Source organism: Lithobates pipiens, unplaced genomic scaffold, assembly GCF_037356315.1.
Source record: "Lithobates pipiens isolate NorthernLeopardFrog02 unplaced genomic scaffold, aLitPip1_a1.2 Scaffold_8, whole genome shotgun sequence".
Lineage (NCBI taxonomy): Eukaryota > Metazoa > Chordata > Amphibia > Anura > Ranidae > Lithobates > Lithobates pipiens.
Genome location: NW_027507903.1, coordinates 83,288,691 through 83,309,274, shown reverse-complemented (window position 1 = coordinate 83,309,274; position 20,584 = coordinate 83,288,691). Strand labels below are relative to the sequence as shown.

At 41.3% G+C, this 20,584-nt stretch overlaps 1 protein-coding gene across 3 annotated transcripts in view; it reads right to left on the bottom strand.

Moving 5' to 3' along the window:
- CGNL1 (cingulin like 1) overlaps positions 1 to 20,584 on the bottom strand; it is a 164,642-nt gene that overhangs the window by 22,156 nt on the left and 121,902 nt on the right. For all 3 annotated transcript variants that reach the window (XM_077472210.1, XM_077472212.1, XM_077472211.1), the window contains exons 12-14: positions 8,715 to 8,885; positions 8,427 to 8,588; positions 5,261 to 5,350 (exon numbers count right to left, since the gene is read on the bottom strand). In XM_077472210.1, coding sequence (XP_077328336.1) covers positions 5,261 to 5,350; positions 8,427 to 8,588; positions 8,715 to 8,885 — 423 coding nt within the window. The remainder of the gene's footprint in view (positions 1 to 5,260; positions 5,351 to 8,426; positions 8,589 to 8,714; positions 8,886 to 20,584) is intronic.

The following is a 20,584-nucleotide window of genomic DNA, read 5'->3' as shown; positions in this document are numbered from 1 at the left end:
TCAAGGCAGCTGGGACCATAGTCACCAAGAAAACAAGTGATAACACATTACGTCGTGAAGGACTGAAATCCTGCAGTGCCCGCAAGGTCCCCCTGTTCAAGAGAGCACATGTACAGGCCCGTCTGAAGTTTGCTAATGAACATCTGAATTTTTCAGAGGAGAACTGGGTGAAAGTGTTGTGGTCAGATTAGACCAAAATCTAGCTCTTTGGCATCAACTAAACTCGCCATATTTGGAGGAGGAGGAATGCTGCCTATGACCCCAAGAACACCATCCCCACTGTCAAACATGGAGGTGGAAACATTATGCTTTGGGGGTGTTTTTCTGCTAAGGGGACAAGATAACTTCACTGCTTCAAAGGGACAAAGGGTGAGAACCTCCTTGCCTCAGCCAGGGCATTAAAAATGGGTCATGGATGGGTATTCCAGCATGACAATGACCCAGAACACACAGCCAAGGTAACAAAGGATTGGCTCAAGAAGAAGCACATTAAGTTCCTGGAGTGGCCTAGCCAGTCATATGTGGAGGGAGCTGAAGGTTTGAGTTACCCAACGTCAGCCTCGAAACCTTGAATGACTTGGAGAGGATCTGCAAAGAAGGAGTGGGACAAAATCCCTCCTGAGATGTGTGCAAACCTGGTGGTCAACTACAAGAAATGTTTTATCTCTATGATTGCCAACATAGGTTTTTACTAAGTCTTGTTTTGCGAAAGGGTCAAATACTTATTTCACTCATTAAAGTGGAGTTCCACCCTAAAAAAAAAAAAAATTTGATTTATGTTTTAAAAAAAAAAAAATTGGAGACATTTTTTTTTTTACTCACCTCTAAATGCCTGTTGCTAGGGGTCCCTCGTAGTATGCCTCCTTCAGCGCCTGGGCTCTTGACGTCACTTCCCTTGGTGCAGGAAGGGTAATATCTCTGCCCCCTCCCTCTTGTCAATCATCAGGGACTCGTCACAGGTCCCAGATGATTGCGGCGTCAATGCCGGCGCCTGACGAGCGGAGGGGGAAGACGAGTGGGGATTCGATCCCCCGCATCGCTGGATCCTGGGACAGGTAAGTGTCCGATTATTAAAAGATTTTTTTTTTCAGCGGAACAGCGTTTTAAAATGCAAATCAATTTATAACTTTTTTGAAATGTGTTTTTCTGAATTTGTTGTTGTTATTCTGTTAAAATAAACCTACTATTAAACTTATAGACTGATAATTTCTTTGTCAGTGGGAAAACGTACAAAATCAGCAGGGGATCAAATACTGTTTTCCCTCACTTTAAATATGTTAGTAATGATGTTTTCAAACGGCAATATGAAACGCCAGATCCACTGGTTTTAAAAACCCCAACCAACTCAAAGTTTGAAAATGCAAGTAATTAGCTATGAACTTATAAAGAAAGACTTCTATTCCAACTACAAGCACAACTGCTGAAAATTATTTTATTTTCTGTTGAGAAGGGAATTTTAACTCCTGCGTTAATTGGAGCTAGCCACGTAGCAGGTTCCTCTGGCAGCGAATGCGATCATTCTTAATGCATTATTTTCATCCTCGGAGGAACAACAAACATTGTGGATTTCAGCAGAAGTTATCACAGCTGGGTTTGGTGAGCACTAAAAACAAAGCATTTTCAACGAGCCACAATACCCCTCTGAGAGATGGCAAGGATTTAATAAACAGAGGCTGCGCTCATGCTAGACGCGGTATTAAGAACAGCTGGTTATCATCGTCTTGTTAATGAAAGCACACAATTTCATTTCTTCTCAATTATTGATATCGGGAAGCCTGGAACCATCCCTTCATGTCTTTTTTAGAGTAGACTGTAATCTTACATCTCATAAATAGAGCGTTTCATGGAAGCCCACACGGAGGGGGAGGGGGTGGGGTTCCGTTAATGAGGTATATATTCCATTACTCCAGACAGTTGACTCCAAAGATCGCCGTGTGCTATAGGGAGGAGGCCTGGATGGTAGGGGCTTCAATCCCTGGAAAATGGCCTTCGTTTCTCCATTCTGATTTACTTGCTTTGTACACCTGGTGCACAGAGTGGAACAGGTGTTGAGAATCCAACTGGGAACGCTGCTCAGATGAACGAAAGAAAAAAATAAGTAGCAAGGCCACTGTAACTCTAGCCTGCCATATTTACATTGTCACCATAGAAACCCCCTGCTCTCCCACGGTTTCAGGAAAGAAATCCACAGCCAGAAGGTTCTCATTTCGATTTCTCTCCCCCTATGAAGCTAGACATTTGACAATTAACTCTTTTCCTGTTACTGGGGTCCCAGCAGCCCCATTCTGCAGTTACATTTGAAAAGTGGTCTCTGCAGTAGGGGATACAAGTTTGGCCATTTAGACGATAACATTTCTTTTTTAGCCCTTAAAATCTTAAGCTGTTCTAATGAAACAATGCCTCTTGTTTTCTTAGCAAGCATGAAAAGCCATGCTGTGATTACATAAGCTACTATATATAATGATCATAAGAAGCAGCAAACTGTATGGGGACCATTTAAAGTGCGACTCCGCTTTTGTTGAGAAAAAACATTCCCTCCCTAGGTGATCTATGTACATTGCAAGGATTTTAACAAACGTTGTTGCAAATTCCTACCTTTTGTTATTCACTGTGACTGAAACAATTTAACAGCAGCACTAGGGTCCCTGGTTCGAATACCAACCACAACACTACCTGCCTTGAATTTGCATGTTTTCCCTGTGCCTACATGGGATTTATCCAGGTGCTCGGGTTTCCCCCTACCCTACAAAGACATGCGGGTAGGTTAATTGGCCCTGTCTAAATTGGCCCTAATATGTTTATGTATGAATGTGAGTTAGGGGCCTTAGATTGTAAGCTCCTTGAGGGTAGGGACTGATGTGAATTTAAAATCTATATGTAAAGCACTGCGTAAATTGATATCGCTGTCTAAGTACCTGAAATAAATACAATTGCACATGGAATCATGGACAGAATTGTGTAAATCATCATCATAAAAGGCAATTAAACAAGAAAATTTAAAAATTATATTCCATCACGTTTACTACACTTGGGGCCCAAATTTACCTACACCAAAACACAGATCTCTCTCCCCCATTTCCTTTTTCCTTTTTTAAGTTACTCTATCATTCTGCCATCCCCTTGCACCCCCCCCCCCCCCATCTCCCTACCCTATAGGTAGGTCTCTTGAATGATTCAATGTTAGTACAGCGATCTCCCCTGCTGAGCAGTTGTGCTCTGACAGGGAGACAGCCTCCAGCCAGAACACTCCAATCAGCACTCTCAGCCATCGGCTGAGAGCGCTGATCGGGAGTCGGTTGGCTGCTGGTTTTCCAGCATGCTCGTCCGACAGAAATTGACCAAACAGCCGGCTTCTGTCGGACTGGCTGCCTTACACACGGGCTGAATGCCGGTTTTTATTGAACTGACCGATGCCACCCAGCATTTGGTGTGTAAGGGTCTTTAGAGTTATTTAGTGCATATATTTTTTTCGGGACCTTTGCACAACCTACATTACAAACCTCAAGTATTATGTCGCTTATGCCTAACCCAATAAAAGTTCATGTGTGTAAATTTATGTTAAACTGTTTCTTTTCCTACAGTCCAAACATAATAGCTTGATCTGTATTTCACTTGGTTTTTGCATATCTTAATCTTCAATGTGCTTATATACTATACTGTATACAGTATTGTCCATATTTCATTATAATGTGATATTTGGGGATGCATTCATGTTATTGTTAAAAATTAAAACTAAGTAAACAAATGTTGAAAAAAGTACTGAACTCTACATATTTTTCCAGTAGAGTCTGCATATTTTATCATTAGGTTTGTTTTCTTATCGTGCAATAGGCATTTATCCGATGTCTAGAACAGGGGGTCACCAACTTTCTAAACAAGTCCTTCAGACTCTAGGAGAGCCGGACTTTGACCAGTTGACCAGTGGGATTAAAATTTTCCTGGCTTCAGTGGTAGTAAATATCACCACATTTGGTACTAGGAGGAGGAATAGTGGCCATCGTGGTCATCATAGGGAGGAATAGGGACCCGTTAATGGAGTCAGTGGGAGAAATAGTGCCCCGTTGTTGGTGTCAGATGGCAGAGTCGTGTCATCAGTGTGAGGAATAGAGCCCCAAGGGCCGGACAAAGGCAAGCAAAGGGCCGCATCCAGCCCCTTTTAGACCAGACCACTGGTCTAAAAGGACATCAAGGAAGAAAATTGGGTCAGACATTTCTGTTATGTTGACTAATAAATTTGTGGTGCTGGAAATTCCAGTGGGGCTGATTCATAATACTAGGAGGAAACAAAAGGTTTGTTGCAAGTAGAAATGTTACAAAAAATGGGGGGAAATGGACATACAAAGTGGGTCTGGAAAAGCTGCACACCCCGATATAGGTTGAAAAAAAAAAAAGATTAAAGAACGACTCCCCGTGGGGCTTTTTAGCAGCAATTTGAGAGACACAAAATTTGATAAAAAAATCAAAAAGTTTTTATTAACACTAGATGATGAAATACATCATGAAAAAATGAACATGGTTAAAATATATGAGCTCTGGTGTATACAAAAAAACCTGCAAGCATTGATGAGAAAATATATATACAATTTCTCATAACAAATATCTACACTTTAATCAATGATTTTAACTGATAGTTCCCATATTCATAGTTCAGAGAACCATTTGATGTATGGAAACCCCGTATTACCCCTGTAAATACATAAGTGTAGATATTGGTTATGAGAGATTGTATATATATTTTCTCATCAATGCTTGCAGATTTTTTGTATACTCATATTTTAACCATGTTAATTTTTTCATCATCTAGTGTTAATAAAAACGTTTAGATTTTTTATGAAATTTTGTGTCTCTCAAATTGCTGCTAAAAAAACCCACGGGGAGTCGTTCTTTACCCTTTTTGTTGCAAGTAGAAATGACCCAGATTTTAACAATCATTGTTTTTCAACGCAAAATCTAAATGTGTACATCTGGGCTCAATAGATGTAATTTTCTTCATTCCTCAGCAATTCATTTTTGTTTATTTAATATTTATAATGTTTAATTTATCAAAGGGTTTGAGGAAACATGTCTCACGCCACCTATGTGACTTTGCGGCAAAATCATCCTTTCATTCTCCCCATGATAAATAAGAAGAATCTTATTGGTTGACATGTTTAACAAAAGTTACTCCTTTGACACTTGATAAACAGGGCCAAATGTTTCGGTCTAGTTCGGTACCAGAAGCACAGCTGCTCAAGCCACTTATGTGCAGATAAAGACCTACCTGTTCCCTGCATCTGGTTATTCTTTCTAGGAGGAGGTCTGAGTTGTTTTTTTCTTCATCAAGCTCAATTTCCAGCTGGGATATCTTGTCCTGGAAAAAAAAAAACAAAGCAGTTTTGTATGTGGAGTTTTAGAATATGAACTCAAAGATGAATGAACGGGATCATTACCAAAATTTGCTACTGGAGTGTTGAGTGATCCAAAGATCTATATTGTCATTTGCTATGTCGGTGTATACAACATAAACCGTCAAAATGAAAGGAGAGGGGGCCGCCTGACCTGCAGGTGAGGCCATAGGAACAATTGTGAATTTGTGCCTTTATGTTTTTCTTAAGCCAGCAATAAAATGTTTGAATAAAAGACGAACAAAGTTAGTGCCTATTACCAGAACCATTTCAATGTTTTTTTTTTATTAAAAAGTTAATACGGTGCATACCTGCACTCTATTAGTTGACAGCAATAACTATGCATAAGAGGAAGTATTTATGTTTGTTATGTTTTTCTCTCTTTTAAAAAAAAAAAAAATTAAGATCTGCTGTGAAAGATCAGCTTGACCATTTTGTAACAATAGTCACTAAAGCTTAGATCCCCAGGCTAATTTAAACACTGCCTATGTTAGTTAACTTGATAGTAATTATAACCAATTTTCCTAACCAAATAACTTTTTAAGGACATATTAAGCTTTAATTGTTGCAGTGTTTTAATTTTTGGGGGGAATTTTAGCTACAAGCTTGTTAAATGAACAAACATGTTTTAAAATGTATTTTACACTTAAAGTGATTGTAATTGATCACCTTGTACAAAACCCATTCAGTTTAATATAGAAATAAAAGGCAAAACATTTTTGTATAGATATAAAAAAAAACACATTATAAATACCCTTTTCCCCTTTTGTATAAGTGATCATATTCCCTGTTCTCAGTTGCATAAGAGCTGATGGAGGAGAAACAGCATTACACTGAGCTTCCCAGTGAAAGTACACTATATTACCAAAATCATTGGGACGCCTGTCTTTACACGCATATGAAGTTTAATGGCAACTCAGTCTTAGTCCAGAGGTTTCAATATTGAGTTGGCCCACCTTTTGCAGCTATAACAGCTACAAGTCTTCTAAGAAAGGCTGTCCATAAGGTTTAGGAGTGTGTCTATGGGAATGTTTGACCATTCTTCCTGAAGCACATTTGTGAGGTCAAGCACTGATGTTGAATGAGAAGGCCTAGCTCACTTTCTCCTCTCTAATTCATCCCAAAGGTGTTCTATTGGGTTGAGGTCCGGACTTTATGTAGGCCAATCAAGTTTCTCCACCCCAAACATGCTCACCCATGTCTTTATGGACCTTGCTTTGTGCACTAGGCTAAATCACTTGGTGGAGGGGGGATCATGGTGTGGGGTTGTTTTTCAGGGGTTGGGCTTGACCAGTGAAGGAAACTCTTAAAGCGTAAGCATACCAAGATATTTTGCACAATTGCATGCTCCCAACTTTGTGGGAACAGTTTGGAGATGGCCCCTTCTTGTTCCAACATGACTATGCACCAGTGCACAAATCAAGGTCCATAAAGACATGGATGAGTGGGTTTGGGGTGGAGGAACTTATATGGCTTGCACAGAGTTCTGACCAGTGTTCTCAACCCGACAGAACACCTTTGGGATGAATTAGAGCGGAGACTGCGAGCCAGGCCTTCTCGTCCACATCAGTGCTTTAACTCACAAATATACTTCTGGAAGAATGGTCAAACATTCCTATAGACACACTCCTAAACCTTATGGACAGTCTTCCCAGAAGAGTTGAAGCTGTTATAGCTGCAAACGGTGGGCCAATTCAGTATTGAACCCTATGGACTAAGACTGGTATTCCATTAAAGTTCATATGCATGTGGCAGGTGTCCCAATACTTTTGGTAACACAGTGTATGTACAGGGGGGCGTATGTCAGGATAAGCCTGATCATTGGAGGAGAGTAGGCTGAGTTCCCAGCACAGCTAGAGAACTGACGACAATGTGCTTTCATGCCTATTGTGGTTAGTTTTTACCAGTAGAGCAGAGAGACTGACAGGAACACCAGGCATCTCACACAAAGGAAGCAAACAAAGAGAACAGGATCCTTTTTCATACAAGTATATGGTACAGCATACACATATCAAGAATATGAAACAGTTTATTGTCATTTTTTTTAGAATCTTTTTTTTTTTTTTTACAATGCATTTTTCCTAACTTTTTGGTGTATAATAGCCAGCTTTATACTGGATGTCTTTATATTTTAAGGTAATAAAATGTTTTATTAAGGTAATAAAAAGTCATTAAGGTAAAAACTCAATTAAGGTAATAAAAGTCTATCAGTCAATAGACTGGAATCTCAGACACCTCTAGAACAATTTAGCGGATTTAGCGTAGTTTAATTACAGAGCTTAGAATATTGACCTGTGGAGATTAGCAATTTAAAGCCTCTTGTGTGGGAAAGGGCTACATTTACTGCACAGAATGCTGTTAGGAATATTATATATATATATAAAATTATGAAGAAATGACGGTACAATGTGAACATTTTCCACCACTTGAAGATTTCTTCATAGCCAATATTCTAATTATAGCAGTCTTTCTACTTTACTGTAAAGACTAGCCCTGATTTAGAACACTGGATGAAAAGACATAGGTAGCCATGTTGTCATGTGCCCATTCATTGCTGGGCAAGAGCAAAAAGTCAGAGCTAGGTGCCACATCACTTCTCATCCTTGCTTGACTAATGTCATACACGGAAAAAATATTACAGCTAAAAAGTGTAGGTATGGTCATTTTTACATAGTTACATTGGTTGACCTGCTGCTTATTGAGCAAAGGTGGTCCTCGCCTCTATTAAGTCCAATCAGATAACACTTTGTAATCATTGAAAAATTGCAAAGTGTTCCCTGAATGGCACTCGTGTTGAATGAGTAATCTCCTGTGTTCGCAATGCAGCAGGGCCCCTGTTTGACATGAGATCTAGACGGTAATGGAGGTCACTGTAGCAGGGGTGCATTACAAAATATAGAGCCCCTTAGAATTTTACTTTCACATAGACAAAACTGTACTAGACAAGTAAAGATATCGCCTTAAACGTCTGCACATTAGTATTGTTTAGTTTCTATCCAAATGGCAAATTTCAGGACTAGGGGTTTTGCCTACAAATACTACCTCCATTGACTTTATTTGTCTAGTACGATCATCCTTCAAGTGGTTTTTGGCATCCAGCTCGTACTGTAGATCTTTAATTGTCTGCTGCAGAAGATGATTCTTGGTCAGTGATTCATCTTGAGCTCTCTGGTGATCTTGCAAATTTTCTTCCAAGTGGCGAATCTAAGGAGAAGATGCCAAAGTTACACAACATTACACAACCCTCTTTGAAAGACAAAATTACACAACCTCTGAGTAGTATCACATGGCATATTCTCACATTTTTATATTTGCAACAGTGCTAATTACCTCGTCTTGCAGCTTCTTGATTGCCTGATAGCATCTTTCCAATTCCAGTGTCTTATCTTTAATCTGTCTTTGCATTTCAGAGCTGTCCTTCCGATTCCTCTCTTTATAGTCATCAAACTGCTTTTGAAGCTCCACAGTGGATGAACGGGAAAACTCGACATGTTCTGAAATCTAATCAACAATAATAATATTCAATGGGTGAGTCATGGTTAGTGGTTACAAGTACAGTACTTAGTAATCTGGCCTTGGCCTCAGCTCAAAAAAATAATAATCTCTATTAATTTTTTAACTTATTCCTACTAAGAAACTTTCCCATTAATTGCACTGTATGTAAATGTTGTAGTTTTGTTACTTTTATTTATCTGGTTTAAAAAAGTTATAATGCCTATTGTATTCTAATTCTATCATATTTCTGTTTGACGAGTTGCTATTAGAAATTCTTATCTTTCTTTTATTCTGATTGAAATGTAATGGCAAACTAATTTAAAGTGAACCTTTCTTTTTCCCAAGCACGTTAAAACACAACCAGCTTTAAAGTTGGTCTCCATAGCTGCTTACAACTACCTTCCATTCGCTCCCGTAGTGTGTAGTATGCTTAGAAAAATTTGCGTTCTCCCAGTCCAGTCTATGTTGTTAACATTTGTAAGATGGTCTTACACGACTCCATAAGCCTTGGCCAATGACTTGTTTTGCCCCATCCACCAGAGCTTAAGCCCCATACACAGGGGCCAAATACCGGGCGTTATCGGCCGATTCAGTAGAAACCAGCCAACATTCGGTCCGTGTGTACAGCAGCCGGTTCAACCTCTATCAAAGGGGAATGACCAAAAAAGGTCTGCAGATCGGCATCTGATCAGTGCTCTCAGCCAATAGCTGACTTCGCTAACTGGTGTGTTCTGGCGGGGGGGGCATCCACCTGTCAGAACACAATAGCTCAGCGGTGAGATTGCTCTATTGTACAGGATCTCCTCCCCTAAACTTCAGGTTTTTTTCGTTTCAGCCCAAAAAAATTCTGATAATGTGCACTAGGCTTTAGTCATAGCAGTAAATGGCAGAAACTGTATGGAAGAAGTTTAGGCATCACTGGCCGTGAATATGAGGAGATAAACACGTGCAAGTGATGAAGTGAATGCATAAGATAAGATTCACGTCATCACTTTAATCACTTGCACACGTGTATCTCCTCATTTTCATGGCCAGTGATGCATAAGTTCCTCCGTTCTGCTTCGGCCATTTACTTCTATGACTTTGCCCCGGTTAGTTAGGACGAAACATGTCAGAGGGCATGGCTTGTGGAGTGGTGTAAGGCTGAGGCCAATTTACACATTATTGTTAATAACAGATAACAACGGAAACATGCTATACACTACTGGATGATTATATTTCATGCTGGCACCCCATTCCTGAGCACCAGTGGGAAATATAGAGTTTCCTTTTTTGCTTTGAATGGGACTACAAGTATAAGCATGTTCCATTCGCTCCCCTTACACTTTAGGCCTCATTCACATCATTATTTTTCACATTACTGCAGTGCAATGATGTAAGTTAAGTAAAACTTTGCTGCATAGGAAAAGCACAGGTTCATTTGGTGGAGCACCATCAAACAGCAGCATTAACAGTTAAGGTAGATAAGTAATAAGTTGACTTTCATATCTAAAGATCAGACCATATAAGAGAAATATGTAAAAAGGAAGAAACCTGGCGGCACTTCCAGGCATAACAGTTTCTTTATTTGTTTATATAATTAAAAATGCATAATAGCAAAAAGACATACACACAGCCCATGGAACAGTGTGCACCCTGTGTACTCTTTCATATAAAATAAATAACCATGAAGGAATAGAACGTTGGTCTCCAAACTGCAGCCCGGGGGCCAGATGTGGACTGTTGCTTGCCTCTATCCGGCCCTTGGGGCACTATTCATCCCACTGATATGAGGCACTATTCTGCCCACTGATACCAAGAATGGGCACTATTCTTCCTCCTAATACCAAAGATGGGACCCTGTTTACTCCAACTGATACCAGAAAATATTTCTGGTATGACAGTAAACTGGCCTTTTTTTTTTTTTTAAGAAAGTTTGGAGACCCCTGGAATAGAGGAACAGGTGGATTTGGGTTTGAAAAAGGTCAGTTGGAAGATACATGGGTTTTGTAGATACAGTGCCTCCAATTGTTCCATATTTCAGGTCTTGCTTTGTGTTGTTCTATGTACCTACATAGACAAGTCCCTCTAGAACACCGGTGTCTCTGACGTCAACATCCTGTATAATCCATAGATGTGAATGTTAGCCTTGAGCCTGCTGAGAGACAGACTTTCCTTCATCTATGCAATATGACAGGGAGAAGCAAATTACGCCTTTTCCCAAATCTTTGCAGAAAAACCCATCCCCAGAATTTTCCAACAGGCCTTCTTAAAAAGAGCAGGTATTTTACATTTTACATTTCCATGTTACCTGGCATACAGCCAATCTGTGTTCATCTACACTGCTTTCATTTAAGGGATTTTCCTTTGTTTAAGCTTACACCAAACCAAATCGGCAAAAATAATTTTCAGTTTTAAATGATCTCTAAATGAAAATATATTACCACTGTGCAATTACAGTGAAATAATTACCAAAATACCCTTAAGTGTAAAGGAAACAGACAAAAATCTGATTCCATCAAAACTTTTAATAAAATGGACTGGTTTCCGCTAACATTGATATGGGTTGCCATCTATAGAGAGTGTACAAATTCCAGAAAATAAATGTGTTGTAATATAGTAGTGATGGTGAGACCCAGGCCCGTTCAATCCATCACTGCTATATTACCCTCCAACACACTTGCTAAACATTAATACAGTGCTGCAATATACAAATAATGGTGTAATGCATTGAAGGGGTCCTTTCCTTTTTGTTTCACCTGGTTATCTGGCCAGTGTGTCTGCTGTTTTTTAACAAAACAAGCTGTGCTCCAGATGTAGCCATTTGTCTCAACCTTCTAACGATTTAACACTGGCTTTAGTGCTTTCAATAATTACCTTTTTTTTTTACTTATCACAAGAGAAACAAAACTGTGCCCCCTGTGCTCCTTAATTTAGTGTGTAGGCACTCTAAAGCCCCATACACACTATCAGTTTTTCTGCTGAGTTTTTCCTTCAGGTTTACCAAAACCATGTAGTGCAAGGCCCTGCCTGATTGCATACAAATTAAAGCTCCTAAGACAGGGATCTGCCAATAGCGGATCTCCAGCTGTTGCAAAAGTCCCATCATGCCTCTGGGTGTCATGCTTGTGACTGTCAGAGTCTTGCTATGCCTCATGGGACTTGTAGTTCTGCAACAGCTGGAGGTCCGCTAATTGCATATCCTTGTCCTAAGGTTTGACCTCATATTATATGGCTTTGGTAAATCTGAAGGAAAAATTCAGCAGAAATACTGATAGTGTGTATGGGGCTTAATACGGGAAATGAGTTGCTGGCCAGATCACCAGGTTAAAACTGAAGAGAAAAAAGTCTTAAAATCTAAAACAAATGCGGCCAGCACATCTAATTATTGGTAAGCTGCAATATTTTATATCACTGGTTTTGGGTTTAATACAATTTTATTTCTGTGGTGTACATTAGTACAAGAATAACCATACCTATGTTAATATTCGTTTCTATTCTATTTCTAGAGCCCCCTTTCTACACACAAACTTCCACTTTAATTTTGTAGGGAATTCTTGTCCTTTAAAGCGGAGGTCCACCCTAAAGTGGACCTTCCGCTCATTGGAACCCTCCCCCCCTCCGGCGCCACAATTGGCACCTTTCAGGGGGGAGGGGAGTGCAGATACCTGTACAGTACAGGTATCTGCACCCACTTCCGGGATAGCTCTCTGCGGAAAGGGGCGTATATTACGCCACTTTCCGCAAGTGCCTGCCCCTTTCCGCAAGTGCCCCGCTGCCTGCTGGGAAAACACACAGATCCCAGAGGCAGCGGGGACCGTCCTTATTGCGCAGCGTGGCTCGCGCATGCGCAGTAGGGAACCGGGAAATGAAGCCGAAAGGCTCCATTTCCCGATTCCCATACCCAAGATGGCGGTGGCAGCACCCGAGAGACGATCTACAGATCGGCTTCGGGTGCCGACATCGCGGGCATGCTGGACAGGTAAGTGTCACTATTTTAAAAGTCAGCAGCTGCAGTATTTGTAGCTGCTGGCTTTTAAAAAAAAAAAAATGCGGAGTCCCGGCGGACTCCCGCTTTAAATTACCTACTCTGACATGACCTTGGCTCAAGAACTAAAGGTTTGTCATCTAAATAACTTGTGCAGCTCATGACCGACTAAAAGAAATATCAAAACATGCAGCCTTGTGACACATTGAACCCAGGCATAATGATTAACAACCCCAGGCTGAATTTATTTGTGATGCTCTGGTATCTGTAGGCATATTTCAAAGTATATTCCAGTTAAGGTCTGCTATTCTGCACTGCAGCAGCTACAGGCCAGTTCTTTCTGGCATCATAGCAATCGCTTAGTAGGTCTTGAGAAGTGGAGGAAAATTATTCAGTAGGTCATTATTTCTGACATTGCCTTGATAGGTGTGGCTTACTTATAGAAGCAATGGTTACTAGAGTTACTTAGATACAGCTTACCAAAAGTAAAGCCTTTATTAGAAAGCAAAGTCCCATAACACTTTTTTAAAGCACCACAGGGGGTGGTCTTATATAAACCATTCATTTTAACATTCAGTAGCATGGAGCAAGATCTAATATGACTTGGTTCACACTCATAGAAATGTATCTTATAGTGGTTTAGACCTTGCCATGAAGTCCCCAAATCTGGGAAAGCAAATCTGAAAAAAAATGCATGCTGTTACCCAACAATCTTTTCGAAGTGGCGGTATCGGTTGGCATTCAGCAGTTTCCTTGTTAGTATAGAATTCCTTTTATGTGTAGGGAGTCCCCTAAATGTGACTCCACACATCCAAAAATGTTTGCTTTTCTCCACCTTAAGTCTGTGGCATGCCCATTATGTTACAAGGTATTTGGTTGTGATTAACTGGGGGTGGCATGTCAGAGCTTTAGTCTGCAGTATGGTTGAGGATCCCTGGAAGCATGGGCTTTAGGACTCTCAAAGTAGTATAAAATGTACATCACCATGCATAAACCCATATTTAAAGTGTATGTTTGTCTAAAATAATAAGTGTATTGCAGTATACTTCTGCAATACTTGTGCCACAAATCCCCTCCCAACTTCCTGTAGTATACTGATCTACCTTTGCTGCACTGAAATCAAAAGCATTGATTTCTCATACTGGACTACAGAACCCTTCACCTCATCTCCATAACATAAGGGAGTGTGCTGTTGTCCAGTGTCATCTGCAATCAATACCACAGGGTCAAAAGAAAAAAAAAAAAAAAGAAGCCTTCACTGTTAAAAAAGAGAACCTATCTTTTTGGCAACTCATATCTTCAAACTCTTCTATTTTGCAAATTCACAGCCACAGCAGAAATTCAACACTTAGGGCAGGGGTGCCCAACCTTTTGAACAGCGAGGGCCATCAAAACGACTTGGTAACCGGTCGCGGGCCAAAATAAGTGTAATGGGCGGATGACAGGTCTGTATCTTTGCTGCATATGCAGAACAGATATGGACACAGCCCATGCTACTCTATGGGCTCTCCAATTCAATCTGACGGAAGGGGATGGTTCCCCTTCCATTTTTTTTTTTTCGTATCGGATTGAAGGTAAGCAGGGGTAAATGGACATAGAGGTGAATGTAGAGTCCAATTGGGTCCTAAGGTTGCTTTGACAATGATGCACCACGTGCACCTATGGCTTTCCTGTAGGTTAGCTGCACTTTGTCATAGACTTCCTGATGGTATAGTGCACTTTCTGAGAGCGCATCAAACCCACAGGTGATAACAGAAGTCTATGGCTCAGTACAGGTAAAAAGCAGGTGCAGGATTAGTTTAACAGCAGCCTAGTAACCACTGAAGAACAGATATGCCCATATATACACTGATTTCAGTAGCAAACACACCTTTAATAACAGTCTTCAATTCAGTTTTCCCCGGCTGTTGCTGTCCCAGGCAGAGTGCATTTGGTATAGATTGTGACATGACCTGTTGCTATAGAGGAAGCATCAGCTTATGTGGCTCTGCTCTGCAGCTTCTTGCTTTCTCTACCGCCATCTTCATTCACAACACTGATGCTCTGGGATGGTGGGTCGGCAACCTGCGATCTGGGCTTGTCAAACCACCATCCCAGAGCAGGAAGTCACGGTCAACATCAGAGGGATCCGCGGGCCACTAGTTGGGCATCCCTGACTTGAACACCTGCTCCACAAACACTGTTTTTTTTTTTTTACAGGACTGTAGATCACAAAAGGACATAAAAGCAAGCAGGGGAAACCACAGCTGGGCACATCCATAAGAAGCAAAGCAGCAGAAATGGGAGACATGGACCACATGGAAAAAGCAAAGCAGCAGGGATGGAAGATACAGACCACACTGAAGAAGCAAAGCAGCAGAGATGGAAGACATTGATGTCCCGGAGGAAGCAAAAAAGCAGAGATGGAAGACATGGACCACCTGGAAGAAGCAAAGCAGCAGAGATGGGAGCTATTGACCACCTGGAAGAAGCAAAGCAGCAGAGATGGAAGATATGGATCACCTGGAAGAAGCAAAGCAGCAAAGATGAAAGATATGGACCACAAGGATGAAACTAAGCAGCAAAGAAGACATCGGCCATGCAGAAGCAAAGAAGCAGAAATGGAAGACATGGACCACCCAGAAGAAGCAAAGCAGTAGAGATGGAAGACATGTGCCACCTGGAAGAAGCAAACCAGCAGAAATGGGAGACATGGACCACTTGGATAAAGCCAAGCAGTAGAGATGGAAGATGCAGACCACACTGAAGAAGCAAAGTAGCAGAGATGGAAAACATTGATGCCATGGAGGAAGAAAAAGAAGCAGAGATGGAAGACATGGACCACCTGGATCAATCAAAGCAGCAGAGATGGGAGCTATGGACCACGAGGATGAAGCAAAGCAGCAGACAAAATAGTCATCGACCATGCAGAAGCAAAGCAGCAGAGATGGAAGACATGGACCACCTAGAAGAAGCAAAACAGCAAAAATGTGGAAAGATAAGCATACATGTGCTTCTTTTATAGCACAGGCTTCGATTACAAGCAACTCTGTGGAGACAGGGTCATTTTAAAGACATACTTATTTGTAAGGGATTCATTTAGAAGTTACAGTTATCCTAAATGAAGAACACTAACAATACTTTAACAAAATAAAAATAAAAACAGACACCCATCTTGTTTAGTAACCAGAATGAATATTTACGTGTCCCCCTTTCTCTAGCTTTTTTTCTATGGAGGTGGAATGAAAGGCTGAGTTGGAATCAGGATTGTGGCTACAGAACAAGTGAATGCCTGTTAAGGAGAACAACACTTGTAGCAAAAATACAGAGATCAGGACCCCTAGCCATGAGAAAGTCACGTACTATGTAACCCTGTGTAATGCAAAACATGCAGAGCAAATTGCTCCAGTTCTGCTCAACAGAGAAAGTATTACTGATGAGAACAGCCAGCTTGAAGGTTAGAACCGTATGTCCATGTTATTGCCCTGTTAATGTTTTATAGGGGAAAGTTCTGTATAACTGCACAAAAAGCACAATTGAAATAACCATGTTTGCAAAATACCGTCAGTATACATCTCATTTCACACACCTAATGTTTATTTGAGCAACCCCTCAGCCCTTCCAAACAGCACCTCTTACTAAACTGAGAGAACAAACTGTACAACATGTGTGTTTCTTTATCTCTTAACATGAATTCAAGGCGACATTTGCTGCACTGCAGAATGTAAAGTGTTCTGCTCAATTCATTCTCAGTAATTTGGGAATGACCCAAATTGTTAATGAATAACCAAAAGAAAACTCATCTTCATGAACAGTTCAAAAATAGAGCAGTGAACCAGCTGCTCGGTGAATAATCACAATTAAACTTACAGAATGGCTCTTTGAAGCTTTACTAGTAATTACAATCCTTGAACTATAAAGAAAAAAGTATTAAACCAGAGCAATAATGTGGGAGAAGTTCATTCCTATATTTTAATGGAATTGACGATGCCTTAAACATTTTATTCTTAGTGCAGAATGTCTAGTCTGGTTACTTGCTGCAACTTCATAAGCACTATGAACCTCCTAAATAAAACTATGATGAGAAAAATGAATTTCCCATTTAACTGCAGCTGTGATAATTCCCGGGAAAGCCAGTGAAGGAAACCAAGAGTTGTGATGGGCAATAAATTTCCAGCACTTTTTATCTAAGCAGCACTTAGGTCCAGGATTGCCTAAATTACATATAGTGAGGAAGCTTTACAAGGCAGTCACATGAATTCGAAAAATGTCTAAAAGCTTATCTGACACTTTAAGGTATGTTACAATTGCCAACTTCAGATGCCAAAAAGTAGATTAACAGGGCTTTTAAAGGCGCTTATATCTACTCAAACAGCTCCAAAAATTATAATATTCATTCACATATTACTGTATATAAAAACCATATACAAATCCAAACTAGAACCATAAAAAAAAATCATCATAAAATGATCCCCCTCCTTGAGGAGACTATCACAAAGGTGGTCACCACCCTACTCTGTACACCACCTTATTCTATATAAATGATTCCAGGGTTCCATTAATTTAATTTTCAGAGTTCTCCTTTCTTAATGTGTTTCACATATCAAGCTTCATCAAGAAAACAAGAAGAGGAAAATAATCAATATGTTGGCTATTCAGTCACAGTCTCAAATTCGCATTCATAGTCTCATACATTCACATAGAGGAAGGGGGAGTAAGAAAAGGCAGTCCGGGATAACAACATGGATGCTGCAATTGGCATACACATGAATTTTATATCCTACTGTTTCAGTATATTCCAATAGGCTTTGCCTATAACATTATTCATAGGGGTTTGCTTCTCCAATAAACCTCTGGACCTGCGACCTGATATAGGCCCAATTTTAGGGATGCACCGAATGGGTTTTTTGGTGCCGAAACCGATACCGAAAATAAATCTTCCTTGATTCCGAAAACCGAAACCGAAACAGCACCGATGCCGAAATTGACTATTTTAAAAAAAAATATTTTTATACAGGAGATGGTAAGAGACTGGGGACATGCTACAGGAGATGGCCAGAGACTGCAGGCATGCTACAGGAGATGGCCAGAGACTGCAGGCATGCTACAGGAGATGGCCAGAGACTGCAGGCATGCTACAGGAGATGGCCAGAGACTGCAGGCATGCTACAGGAGATGGCCAGAGACTGCAGGCATGCTACAGGAGATGGCCAGAGACTGCAGGCATGCTACAGGAGATGGCCAGAGACTGCAGGCATGCTACAGGAGATGGCCAGAGACTGCAGGCATGCTACAGGAGCTGGCCAGAGACTGCAGGCATGCTACAGGAGCTGGCCAGAGACTGCAGGCATGCTACAGGAGCTGGTCAGAGACTGCAGGCATGCTACAGGAGCTGGTCAGAGACTGCAGGCATGGTACAGGAGCTGGTCAGAGACTGCAGGCATGGTACAGGAGCTGGTCAGAGACTGCAGGCATGGTACAGGAGCTGGTCAGAGACTGCAGGCATGGTACAGGAGCTGATCAGAGACTGCAGGCATGGTACAGGAGCTGATCAGAGACTGCGGACATGGTACAGGAGATCAATGCAGCCTCACTGTGCCCAGCAGCCTACCAGTGCCCGCCATGTAGCCTGCCTGTGCCTCACCAGTGCATATAAACATACACATATAACACACATATAAACATACAACACACATATAACACATACATGCGTGCACACACACATATAGAAACATACACACTTAACACACATACAAATAAACATGCACACATATCTCACACACACACACACACATTGTATATAAATATATATATATATATATATATATATACAAACATGCACACATAGAACACACACATATATAAACGTGCACACATATAACACACACACACACACACACACACACACACACACACACACAGGCATACAAACATATATATAGACAGTCTGTTTTTAAAATTGGCAGCTGCAGCTCTGTACATTAATCTCCATGCTGGGTACTGCACTCTAGGGGGAGGTGGAGAGCACAGCACACACTGCTAGACGCCTCTCCTTTGCTTTCACTTTCACAGTAAACAGCGTGCCCAGCTCCTGCACAGACGATTTACACAGCAGCTGAAGAGCCATATGCAGCCACCGCTGTGGAGAGGGGGACTTTGGCGCGAGACCCCACAGGCTGACTGCAGCATGGGTGAGGAGGGAGGGGAGGAGGTGAGCTAAAGACAGAATGACACCCCTGTGATGGGCGCCACTGGGGGTGGGGCCAAGCCCAGCAAGCCCCGCCCCATTTTTGGCAGCAGTATTGGCGGAAATTCTCTTTCGGCTTTTTGCCGAAAGGGCCATTTTCGGCCGAAAGGGCCATTTTCGGCCAATATGTTTCGGCGGCCGAAATTTTGGTGCATCCCTACCCAATTTGGCTCATAATTTCAAATACCAGGCTATCAACACCAAGGTTGTCATGTTTCCACAGCCTTCATAAAAGATCAGGTAAGATGACAGCTGCCCTATTGTATTATAATTGCAGCCGATAAAACAAACAGCATTCATAAAGAACTGGGATCTACTTAATCTGAACTCCAGGTATGATCATTGATCAAGGTAGACATTGGTCCAATTTGGACCAATGTAAATATGCATATCTCATACCTGAGCAGCCTGATGGGGAACCTGAAAATCAATGTAGTAGTTGGTGCTACTATAGTGGTCTACTGGGTCCTGTGTTCTGCTGTACACTGACCGCAAGGGTGGGGGGAGGGTTGCTTTCTCAGGACTTCAGTCATTTACAGAAGGCTTTGTATTTTTTATTCAATGAATACAGGGCATTCTCTGATGGGATGAGGTAGAGATCATATTACTGCCCCTCTTCTCCACCCTGTCCAATCAGAGAACACCTTTTATTCATTAAAAAAAATACTTTGGGAAAAATTCAACAAAACTGGAGCAGCCAGAATATGGAGCAGTTGTGCATGGCAATCAGTCAACTTTCTAGCATTAATTTTCAAAGCTTAAAGCAGAAAAAAATCAGGCAGGCTGTTTATCGCAAGGTCTCTTCTGCAATAAAATAAACCTACCTGCCTTCTTGCAGTCTTTTTTAAAATGTACACTGAGCTACACAAGCACAGCTTAGTATACATTCTGCCACGGTGCCTGTGTGCCAACATGAATGAAGATGGGCAAAAGGTAGACTCCGTGAAAAAGCTGGGGAGGAGGAAGTATTGGTTGCCATGCACCACTGCTCCAGATTATGACTGCTCCAGTTTTCATAACTTCCCCCTAAGGGCAACCATTTGGTACAGTACCCAGAACGTTGTGGTGATCATTGCAATAGAGCTGCTTACTACAGTGATGGTCACCTTCCAAAGTGATCCATCAGGTATGAGATATAATGTAGGTATTTCATCACTGCCCTGCCTCTCCACCTCTGCTTTGCATTTTCTGAATGGCGCCCATGCTGAGCAGCTGACCTCCTGTGTGATCCCAATGCAGAAGGGCAGCCACTCAGCACAGGACCTGAAGAAAGTAGAAATCACTGGAGCAGAGGTGTCTACTTCAGTGATTTCCAGCTTACAAGGACATCGGCCAGGTATGGTGTATACTGTACACAATTACATTGCCTCAAGCTTGACCAATGTAATTATGTACAAATATACCATACCTGGAATTCTGACCTGCATCTTAGTGCATATTTCTGGGAAATTTAGCAAGCCAATCACACAAGCAGGAAATACATTTCTGGGGGAGTGGTGTACATATCATCTC